Source organism: Zalophus californianus, chromosome 7 (genome assembly GCF_009762305.2).
Source record: "Zalophus californianus isolate mZalCal1 chromosome 7, mZalCal1.pri.v2, whole genome shotgun sequence".
NCBI lineage: Eukaryota > Metazoa > Chordata > Mammalia > Carnivora > Otariidae > Zalophus > Zalophus californianus.
This window is the reverse complement of record NC_045601.1, coordinates 101,432,578-101,444,751: the sequence shown is the minus strand read 5'-3', so window position 1 is coordinate 101,444,751 and position 12,174 is coordinate 101,432,578. Positions and strand designations below refer to the sequence as shown.

At 37.5% G+C, this 12,174-nt stretch overlaps 2 protein-coding genes across 2 annotated transcripts in view; both read right to left on the bottom strand.

The window, feature by feature from the left end:
* Nucleotides 1–1,681, bottom strand: part of LOC113927951 (cysteine-rich secretory protein 2-like) — a 50,835-nt gene extending 49,154 nt beyond the window's left edge. Inside the window, exon 1 of the mRNA XM_035728578.1 lies at nucleotides 1,646–1,681. Coding sequence (XP_035584471.1) covers nucleotides 1,646–1,666 — 21 coding nt within the window. The 5' untranslated portion in view covers nucleotides 1,667–1,681. The remainder of the gene's footprint in view (nucleotides 1–1,645) is intronic.
* A 2,448-nt stretch (nucleotides 1,682–4,129) lies between these two features.
* Nucleotides 4,130–5,784, bottom strand: PGK2 (phosphoglycerate kinase 2). Its single transcript, XM_027602664.1, has one exon. It carries the CDS (start codon nucleotides 5,657–5,659, stop codon nucleotides 4,406–4,408), a length of 1,254 nt encoding a protein of 417 aa, XP_027458465.1. The 5' UTR covers nucleotides 5,660–5,784; the 3' UTR covers nucleotides 4,130–4,405.
* Nucleotides 5,785–12,174: the final 6,390 nt, after the last annotated feature.

The window sequence follows — 12,174 nt, the reverse complement described above, 5'->3', positions numbered from 1 at the left end:
ACTAACACACATTGAGTTAGGAAACATAAGCTTTGTTACAATCACTAGGAGACTTCTAATAACAAATAACAATATGAAATTAACTAAAAGCAAAGTTAACGGAAGCATAAAGCCATGAAATATAGCACCCACTTTAAAAAAAAAATTTCTTCACAGCTTTATTACCTGATGTTGCTTGAAATCACCTATACACAAGTTTTTTTAATGAAAAATTCACAGAAAATAAGTGAATAGTAAGCTCCAAAAATGTGAGTTAAATAACTCAAATTGCAACCTTGGAGGAAACAAGTTAAGTCCCACATTTTCAGTTTGAACCAAAAACCCAAGACAATCCCACCATCTTGTGGTAATATCTTGATTTTAAGTCTTCTTTAAATTGGTTTTAACAAGTAGAAAACTAAGTATTTTTAATGTGTATAATTACAAAATGTGACTATAAAAATGGGTTAAATAGGTGATGGGGATTAAAGAATGCACTTGCTCTGATGAGCACTGGGTGCTGTATGGAAGTGTTGAGTCGCTAAATTTTATACCTGAAACTGATATTAAAACTTCCCAAACTTTAAAAAATAAAAATAAGTTTAAACATAAAATAAAATAAAATTTCAATTACAACTATACAAAATATTTTTTTTTTTGAGAGAAAGAGAGAATGCGAGTGGGGGGGGCAGAGGGAGAGAGAGAATCCCAAGCAATCCCCAGTCAGTGTGGAGCCTGAAGCAGGGCTCAATCTCACAACCCTGAGATCATGACCTGAGCTGAAATCAAGAGTCAGATGCTTAACCGACTGAGCCACCTGGGTGGCTTACATATACATTACATGTATATGCACACAAAAATATTATTTTTGTGTGCATATACATATGTCATATATGTATGTATGTGATATGTAAGTATGTGTATATGTATTCACACACACACAATGATATCTTACCTTCTAGGTCTTCACTGAATTCAGTTTTTCCCCCTCAATCTTCTAATTCAAGGTACTGATTCTTTTCCCTGCAGTTTCAATTATTTTATTTAACTGCTCTAACACCTTTTGATATTTTGTACTAGCAGTACTTGAGTTTGTCACCTCTTTTTTTTTTTTACCTTTTGTTAACTTATTTTCAATATTAAATTATTATCTTCTTAACTCATTCTAATTTCTTTCATAATTTTTTTCCCCCATGAAATGTACTTACTCTCTAAATGTTCTTCTTTATCTTAGGTTAAATCATGTACAAAAGGGGCGCCTGGGTGGCTCAGTCAGTTAAGTGTCTGCCTTCAGCTCAGGTCATGATCCCAGAGTCCTAGGATTGAGCCCCACATCGGGGTCCCTGTTCAGCAGAAAACCTGCTTCTCCCTCTGCCCCTCACCCCACTTATGCTCTCTCTTTCTCACTCTCTCAAATAAATAAATAAATAAATAAATAAAATCTTAAAAAAAATCATGTACAAAAACATGATCTCCAAGATCTTTTGGTGTCTTGTAAGATTTTTAATAGGTCTTTCTGCTTGATGCTGTCTTAAATTCACCTTGTACTGTCTTTTTAGTAATAGTTTTAACAGGACCCATGATCACCCAGTCAAAGAATGCATTACCCTTGTTCGTTATGAGCTAGATATGATCACATTGCTAAGTTCAGGCCATAGGAACTTACAGTTCTCTTTCTCAAAGACATGAAGCTTGCTGTAGATTCTTTTCTCTACCCAGTTGGCTGGAAAATGTCAACAATTGAATTGATCTTCCTGCTTGTAGAGATGAAAGTCAGGTGCTGGTGCTAACAGAGCCATTTTGCTAGTCTGAGTCCTTAGATAAGCTCCAGAAGTGGCTACTTACCCATAATGACTCTGGAATGTCACATAAGAAAGGAAGAAACTTCAATGTTGACATTTTGGCCTAGATCGTGCTCTTTTTGTGAAGGTTGCGCCGTGTGTTGTAGCTTGTTAAGTAGCTACAAGATGTTTATAGTACCTCTTCTTATCCCAGTTGTGATTAACAAAAATGTTTCCATTCTTTGGCAAATGCCTTCTACCAGGAAAACTTGTATCTGGAGACTAACTAATGTAGAAATTGCTACCTGTAAGTGAGATGCTGCCTTAAAAAAAAAAAAAGAAACTCATAAAACACGGCATTCACTTAGGTGTCATGTGGAAGGAAGTGGGTAAAGTAGCATGGAAGGTTGGAAGGTGCTGATCATTTTCTGCTGTGGCATTTGGTAAAACTGCTGCTTATGGTACTGTAGTAGACAGAACACATTCCTACAGAGCCTAAAGCTACAGGGAAAGTGTTTAGAAAGATGCAGAATATCAGTATGTTTGGGTTGTTACATGCTGTTTTAAGCAAAATACGACCACAACAAAAAAATGAGCATATCCAGGAAATATTGGACAATCTCCTTGTTGCCTGTGACCTAAATTGGCTAATATACCGGGCAAGTGAGTCCTCTCAGGGTTGGAAAAGCTAACTTGTCTTGATCTCGCAAACAGCAAAAGAAAGATTATCACAGTTTTACTCAAAGGCCTCCCATTTGGACATCTCAGCCAAAAATATGAGGAGGCCACAGGCAAATAATCAAGTTATAGATGTTGCTTTCCCAGTCCTGCCTACTTTTTTAGAGGGCCACGGGTCTTAAAATGAAGAAAAGGAAAGTGAGCCCAGCAAAGCCACCAATTAATTAAAAGCAAGAGTCAGAGGATGAAGAAACATCACTAGAAGACATTTTTGGGTGAGCTTCTTTTACACAGAGATCTTGATTCTGCAGAAAGTTGAAAAGTCACTAGCCTGGCCTTCAAAGGTTTTCAACTGTGTGGTATATGAAGAAATCCTGGATTTCTTAACACTGTCCCAGCAGAGAGGAAGGCAAGGAAGCTGTGCAGTGGCCTAATGTGGCCCAACTCCCCAACATCTGCTTCGGCAGATGGCATGGAAGATGAGGAAACAAGGACAATTTCCCAGGTGACCAAACATGGGACCGAAAAAGGACAATGAATAAGAAACTTCCTCCCAGAGAACAAAACCAGTCTAACCACAGAAGTTCTTTCACTGCCAGGTCAGGGGGCTTTTGAAATTCTGAGCCAGCACCATTTATTTCACAACGGCAATGAACTAATGACTTTTTTAAGTCAGGGTTTTTAATTGCCGCTTTTCTATTTCTTTTCCACCACTGTATATTGAGTGCATAAGGGTGTCAGAGGTAGGAGAGAAATAAATGACTGCACTTTTCTGTTCACTGGACTGTTGGGCTCCTCATTGGATCACATGGAAAGATTGTGCATCACCCAGAGACACCCAATTTTGAGTGGGATGCAGTAACTGGACAAGACATTTGATTATACCTGTTGGAGAAAGGATGCTTTCTTTATGTAGGAAGGATACATGGATACTTGTACATGGGTACTGGTCGGACCAGAGTGACAGTCCAGCAGAAGCCATTACTATTCCCTCAATATTTATCATCCCTCCACTTCCTTTTAGTAATAGACTCGCTTTTTAGTTGTGCATTTTTGCTCTTAACAGCATTGCTCTATGCCAGCTCTTTGTCTACAGAACTAGGCAAAATATTTTCCAACAAGTGTTTTAATTTCTTTTACATTTCTGAGTATTTTCTTATTCTGCTTTCAAATATGGAAGAGTTTTTATATCTCTTTTTTATGACTATTCACATACATATTTTTGTTTATCTCAAAAATCTAGTTTTAAGATTTAGTAGTTGTTTTATCTATGTATTAAACAATATCTGCTCTAAAAATAAAATAATTACTTCTTTATTTAAAGCCTGGATTTAGTTTGTAGCTACCATTCTAACAGACACATATGTATATACTCTTGTGTATCCACACACAACATAATTCCTTTCTTGGGTTTAATTTCTTTCCTTTTTTTTAACTTCTTGAGTTTGATAAATACCTCTCATTTATCTTCTTCCTTATTTAGCAAGAAATTTCCTTTTAGCAGAGCTTTGTTATCCATGAATTTTTAAATGAAATTATCATTTTTCTTGATTTATTTGAGCACTTCTATTGTTTAAATGTTTGTTAGCTTCTACCCCACCTTTCCCCAGCAACTTGGGTTTTGTCTTGTTTTCCATGTTTCAAGTAGTAAAACAATAACAAAGCTGGAGTAAAATAAAAAAAGAGAGAGATTAAGCTTATTCAACTCACTTTAATATGCAATGTAAGAGCATCTCCTTCCTATGAATCACAACAAGTTTAACTGAGATCTTGAAGAGAGCAGGCAAATGCATGACAGAACTAAAATGAGTTGCATTGTTGTATTGATAAGAGTTCCTGATAACTGATCCCTAGTCATTGCCTAGGCCTTGGTATAGGGGTAAACTATAACAAAAGTCAAGTTGCAGTGTAGAGCACTAAGTTGAATTAAAGCCTATGGACAGGAAATAGTGGAAAGGAAAAGTCAACTACAGGTTGCTGAGGGCTTCCACTCCAGGAAGGACTTTACCTTCCAGGAGTTCCAGACTGGCACCTCCTCCAGTGCTCACATGGCTGACTTTATCTTCAGTGTTCCATTTGGCACAGCAAGTAGCAGTGTCTCCACCTCCTATAATGGTGATACAGCCCCTGGAAGTGGCTTTCACAATTTCATCCATAAGGGCTTTTGTTCCCTTAGCAAAGGCATCCCATTCAAATACCCCTACAGGTCCATTCCACACAATTAGCTTAGCTTGGGCCACAACTTGAGCATTCTTCTTGTTGGTCTCAGGACCACAGTCCAAAGCCATCCAGCCAGCAGGTATGCCTGATGTTACAGTGGCTTGGCCAACTTTAGCATTCTCCTCAAACTTGTCAGCAGTGACAAAGTCAACAGGAAAGGTAATGTTCACACCATTCCTACTGGCTTTAGCCATGATATCTTTGACAATCTTGGCCCCCTCTTCATCAAAGAGGGATGCACCAATCTCCATGTTGTTGAGTACCTTAAGGAAGGTAAAAGCCATTCCACCACCAATTATCATCTCATTGACTTTGTCCAGCATATTTTGGATAAGTTGGATTTTGTCTGCCACTTTGGCTCCACCAAGTATAGCCAGAAAGGGTCTCTCTGGGTTTTCCAAGGCTTTGGCAAAGTAGTCCAGCTCTTTTTTCATCAGGAATCCAGATGCTTTCTGGGGCAGATTCACTCCCACCATAGAACTGTGGGCCCGGTGAGCAGTGCCAAAAGCATCATTGACATAGACATCCCCCAGTTTGGAGAGTGATGCTCGGAAGGCTTCTATTTTAACTGGTTCAGCTTTAAGCTTATTTCCAGAAGGATCTTGGCCTTTTCCTTCTTCCTCCACATGAAAGCGTAGGTTCTCCAGTAGGATAACTGAACCAGAAGCCGGGTTGGCACAGGCTTTCTCCACTTCTGGGCCCACACAGTCCTTTAGAAACAGAACATCCTTGCCCAGTAAGGATTTGAGCTCAGCAGCAACAGGCTCTAATGAGTATTTATCTGGCATGGGAACACCATCAGGTCGACCTAGATGACTCATAAGAACTACTGACCTGGCTCCATTATCTAGACAGTACTGGATGCTTGGGATGGAAGCTTTGATTCTCTGGTTATTTGTAATCTGGTTCTTCTTCATGGGAACATTAAAATCTACTCTCATGATGACTCGCTTCCCTTTAACATCCAGTTTGTCCAAAGTTAGCTTCTTAGAAAGAGACATCTTGACAATACAAAGAAGCTGACAGCTAGATCCCAATGCTGAAGAATCACTTTACTGTTGCTTGGTGGTTGGATAGGTGGTACTTTCCAACGCCTTTCCCCTTGGCCCGCCCCCTTCTTCTCATCACTGTCTTCTATAGGGCAGACATGATTGAACTGGAGAAAAGGAAATCTGGCTCTGTGATTGGTTAATGGTCTTGTCAATCTGGATTTGGAATGTGTTGCCCGTGCAGATTCAAACTGCCAGTGTTGAATGTGAAACCGGAGTAGTGGTACCTGGCTTGGAGTGAGAGCTGGGGAAGTGAAGAAACCCTGGAATAAGAATGTTTCTGAGAGCAAAGTCTCCTGCAGGTTCTCTTTTTTCCAGCTCTCTTTTGACACTTGCTCTTATTCTTAAGACAAAATGAAGCAAAATAAAAGAAAAACCCTCAGCCAGGTCAAATCTTAATTATATTGAGATGTAAAAACTGTAGTACCAAATAAAGAGGTGATTTGTAAAAATGGTTCTATGACTCCTTGTTTATTCGAGGCATCGTAGTATGCTTCTGTTTTTGTCTTTATAAATATTTCTGTTAACAACATAGCTTGATGTCAGCCTTTGGCTTTAGATATAGTCTAGGTAAGCGGGAATGACCTGTTTTTATTACTTTATTTTATTCTCAGACCACTGAGAAATTAGAAAATGCTTACAAAAGAAAGAAAATACAAACAATACAATTAAATTTATGGGACACACAAAAATGTAATGTTAAAGAGTAAATTTCTTGCTCTAATGCTTAAGTTAAATAAGACTTCAAATTAACAACCTAACTTAAGGGACTAGAAAAAAGAAAAACAAACTAAATTCAAAGGTTGCAGAAGAAAGGAAATAATAAGGATTAGGACAGAGGTAAATGAAATTGAAAATAGAAAAACAATAGACAAAATAAAAAAAAATTGTTCTTTGAAAAAATCAACAAAATTGACAAACCCCTATCTAAATGGACTAAGAAAGAAAAGACCGAAATTACTAAGATAAGAAATGAAAGTGAGGACATTACTATTGATTTTACAGAAAGAACAATGATTATAAGAGTACTATAAATAATTTCATAGCAACAAATCAGATATACTAGGTGAAATGGACAAATTCCTAGAAACACAAACCCTACCAAGACAGAATCATGAAGAAATTAAAAAAAACAATAAATCTATAACTAGTAAGGTGCTAGAATCAGTAATCAAAAATTTCCTGATAAAGAAAAGCCCTGGACCTGATGGCTTCACTAGTGAATTCTACTAAACATTTACAAGACAACTAATATCAATTCTTCTCTAACTTAAAAAAAAATGAAGAGAAAGGAGCACTTTCTAATTCATACTATGATGTCAGTATTACTCTGATACCAAAACCAGACAAAGGCAATTTAAGAAAAGAAAACTGCAGATCAATAATTCTTATGAACATTGAAGCAAAAATCCTCAACCAAATACTAGCAAACAGAATTCAGCAGCATATTAAAAGAATTAATACACACCATGACCAAGAGGGATTTATTCCTGGAACGCAAGGATGGTTCAATATATGAAAATCAATCAATGTAATACACCACATTAACAGGAAGAGGGGAAAGAAAACGCATGATTATCTCAGTTGATGCAGAAAAAGCATTTGACAAAATCCATCTCCCTTTCATGATAAAAACATTCAACAAACTAGGAATAGAAAGAAAACCACCTGAACATAATAAAAGCGAAATGTGAAAAATTCACAGTGTGGCTCAGTCGTTAAGTGTCTGCCTTCGGCTCAGGTCATGATCCCAGGGTCGTGGGATCGAGTCCTACATCGGGCTCCCTGCTCGTCGGGAAGCCTGATTCCACCTCTCCCACTCCCCCTGCTTGTGTTCCTGCTCTCGCTAGCTCTCTCTCTGTCAAATAAATAAATAAAATCTTAAAAAAAAAAGAAAAATTCACAGTAAACATACACAATAATGAAAGACTGAATGCTTTTTCTCTAATATCTGATATAACACTTTATTAAGTATTGTACTGGAAGTTCTAGCTAGAGAAGTTAGACAATAAAAAGAAATAAAAGTTATCTAACTTGGAGAGGAAAAAGTATTCTCTCTGTTTACAGAGGATATCATTTTGATGCAGAGAACCCTAAATATTGCACCAAAAAACCATTAGAACAAAAAATGAATTCAGCAAAGTAGCAGGATATAAAGTCAACACTCAAAAAATCTATTGCATTTTTATACACTAATGATAAACAATCTGAAAAGGAAATTGCAAAGTAATTGCATTTATAATAGCATCAATAAGATAAAATACTTGAGAATTAACTTAACCAAAGAGGTTAAAGACTTGTACAAAAAAAAAAAATACAAAACATTGCTGAAATAAATTTAAAAAGACTTAAATAAATGTAAATGAAAACACATTATGTGTTCTTAGTTTAGAAATTCTAACATCATTAAAATGTCAATGCTACCCAAAGTTATCTACAGATTCAAAACAATCCCTATAAAAATCCCAAGGATGTTTTTTGCAGAAATAGAAAAACCTGTCCTCAAATTCATATGGAATTGCAAGGGACCCCAGCTAGCCAAAACAATTTTTGAAAAGAATGAAGCTGTAGGAATTGCACTTCCTTTCAAACTTACCACAAAGCTATAGTTTTCTAAACACTGTGATACTGGCATAAAGACGGACATATAGGCCAATGGATTAGAATAGAGATCCCAGAAATAAACCCTCACATGTATGATCAAATAATTTTTGACAAGAGTATTAAGACCATTAAATGTGGAAAAGACAATCTTTTCAATAAATATACTGGGAAAATTGAATATCCACATGCAAGAGAATCAAGTTAGACCCTTATCTAACACTGTATACAAAAAAAAATTACCTCAAAATGGGTCAAAGGCCTAAGTGTAAAATTTAAAACTATAAAACTTTTAGAGGAAAACATAGGGGCAAAAGTATCATGATACTAAATTGGCAATGACTTCTTGGATCTGACACCAAAGTCATAGACAAAAAAGGAAGAAAAATAAACTAGACTTCACGAAAGTTAAAGAAGTTTGTTCATCAAAAAACACTACCACACAGTAACACAGTAAAAATATAACCCTAAAATACACAGTATTTGCAAATCAAGTATCTGATAAGAGGTAACTATCCAGAATATATATAAACTCCTAGAACTCAACAACAAAAAAACAACCTTATAAAAATTGTCAAAGACTTGAATACCCGCTTTGTCAATAAGCACCTAAAGAGAGGCTCAACATCACTAATCATTAGGGAAATGTACATCAAAACTACAATGAAGTGCCACTTTAACCCATTAGGAGGGCAACTATCAAAGGAAGAAAGGAAAAAAGGAAAAAAGAAGGAAGGAAGAAGGAAGGAAGGAAGGAAGGAAGGAAGGAAGGAAGGAAGGAAGGAAGGAAGGAAGGAAGGAAAGAAGGAAGGGGGAGAGCCAGGGAGGGAGAAGTGTTGGCAACAATGTAGAGAAAATGGAACTTTTGCACACTGTTGGTGGGAATACAAAATGACACACCTCCTGCAGAAAACAGTATGGTGGTTCTTCTAAAAATCACACATATAATTACTATGTGATTTAGCAATTCTTCTTCTGGGTATATATCCAAGATAATTGAAAATAAGATCTTAAAGAGATATTTGTGCATCTATTTTCATAGTAACATTATTCACAATAGTTAAAATATGGAAGCAACCTAAGTGTCCATTGATAGGTAAATGAATAAATAAAACGTGGTATGTACATATAATGAAATAAAAAGGAAGGGAATTCTGACACATGCTACAACATGAATGAATTCTGACACATGCTACAACATGAATGAAACATGGACATTTTGCTAAGTGAAAAAGGTGAGTCATAGTAAAACAAATATTGTATAGTTCCACTCCCCTGAGGTACTTGGTGTCAGAATCATAAAGACAGAAAGTAGAATGGTGATGACCAAAGACTGAAAGAAGAGATGGATGGGTAATTATTATTTACTTGGTACAGAGTTTCAGTTTTACAAGATGAAAAGAGGTCTGGAGATGGATGGTGGTGGTTGTACAACATGATGGATGTATTTTAATATCACGTGAACTGTACACTTAAAAATGGTTAAGATGGCAAATTTGACACCATCTGTATTTTGCCATAAAAATTAGGAAAAAATAGGAGGAGGAGCAAGATGGCAGAGGAGTAGGAGACCTAAATTTCATCTGGCTCCAGGAATTCAGCTAGATAGGGATCAAACGATTCTGAATACCTATGAACTCAACAGATCGAAGAAAAGAATAGCAGCAACTCTCTGAACAGAAAAGCCACCACTTTCTGGAAGGTAGGACGTGCGGAGAAGTGAATCCAAGGTGATATTCAGGAAGATAGATGGCGGAGGGAGGGAGCCTCGGTCAGCCACTACCCGCAAGTGATAAAGCAGCGGAGCACAAAATCAGAACTTTTAGAAGTTGACTCCACTGAGGGATGTCGCACCAGTGGCTAAGTGGGAGTGGGGGGGGGGGGCAGAACTCTCACTGGGAAGTGTGGTCTCAGGACCCTGGGGGTCACGGAAAGACCAGGGGTGCCTGATTGTGGCAGAGCTCCCAGGTATTGGAACCGGGAAGCCGGCTGCAGAGATGGAGCCGAGGCTCGGGCTCTCAGCTCGGGATTGCTATAAACTGTGATCTGCAGCACAGTCGGGCCTCTGTTCCTCCAGCAGGGACCCAACAAGCAGCAGATCTGGGGATACTCCCCTTCCTTCCCTGGGAGGAGCAATGTGGGAGCACACCTCAGGGATCTGCTGGGTTTGGAGACTCCACATGGGGTCGTGCACCAGAGATAGAAATGCTCAGTCACAGGTCGGGTGAGCACGGAATGAGGCCTGAGACCGGGGAGACAGGAGTGATTGACTGCTCTTCTCTGGGGGCTCACTGAGGAGTGGGGCCCCAAGTTCTCAGCTCCTCTGGGGCAGAGATTGGGAGGCTACCATTTTCACACTCATCCTCCAAGGTTGGAGGGAAAGCTTGCAGGGAATTAAGGCTATGGAGAGCAAACCCAAGCAGATTACTTAGCCTGGTCCCTGGCAAGGGTGGGGCAATTCCACCTCCAGCAAAGACATTTGAGAACCACTGCAACAGGCCCCTCCCCCAGAAGATCAGCAAGAACAGCCAGCCAAGACCAAGTTTACTGATCAATGAGAACTGCAGAACTCCAGCACTAGGAGAATACAACACATGGAATTCATTCCTTTTTTGCCCCTGATTCTTTAGTGTTTCATAATTTATTTTTTAATTTTCTTTTTTCTTTTTCTATTTTTTTTAATTTTTCTTTTTCCCCTTTTCAACCAACATCTTATCAATCCCCTTTTTAATTTTTTTTTTTATTTTTCATTTTTAGAGTCATATTCTATCCTTTCATTGTAGTAAACCCTATTTTTGGTATATATATATATATAAGTTGTTCTCTCTTTAAAATTTTCGGATAGTTTCTTCTAACAGACCAAAATATACCCTAAATCTTTAGTGTATGGCTTTGTCTAGTCTCCTGCCTGATCACATTTTCTCCTTTTTTTTTTTAATTTCTCTTCTTTCTTTTTTCAACCAACTTCCTATCAATTTCTCTTATAAAATCTTTTATAATTTCCATCTTTACAGTCATATTTCATCCCCTCATCGTATGTACCTTATATTTGTATATATATAAGTTTTCTTTCTTTAAAATTTTGGGAGACAGTTTCTTCTAACAGACCAAAATACGCCCAAAATCTAGTGTGGGACACTGATCTATTCACCAGCCTGATCATATTTGATCATTTTCTTTTTTTTTTTGTCTTTAGCAAAGTTTAGACTGTTAGTGTGATGCCATTTACAGATTCCTTTTTGTGTTTTCTGTTTTTTTTTATGACTTTTAAAAATCTTTTTGTGTTTTCAGTTTCAGATTCAGTTGTATGGATCTGAGGGAAAAAATTGTGTATGATCTGATCTGAGAATCAAAAGATGAGGATTTGGGTTGTAGGCCTTTTATGACAATTGCCCATCAGTGGTAGTGTAGAAAAATGGGTAAATGTGTCATGTTTCAAGACGTTGTACTACTACAAGAAGAATCCAATGTAACAATGTTTGTAATACTTCCAGAGCACTCAGAATTAGGATGTTAAATAGGTCAGAAGAGGATTACGAGATCCTAGGGTAGTGCAGTAATATTACAGTAAGATATTTAAATTGATGTTGACTTTTATTTGGAGTAAGTTTATATTTTGGGGGTGTTTATTGACTTTTTGGAGAAGAGAATGTAGTGGGAGCAGCGATGATATGCTGTACTGCGTTATGTTCTGCAATGAAGAATCAGTTCAAGTAACAGGACAGACCCTGTTCTCAACAGCATGACCACTGAGGCATAGGGGAAATACAAGCTTTTTGGGGTTGTCTCTTTCAGTTTTGAGTTTTATTTGGTTGTGTCACTTTTGTTTTCCTCTTCCGGGGCAGACTTTTCCATTAAGGAAAGTG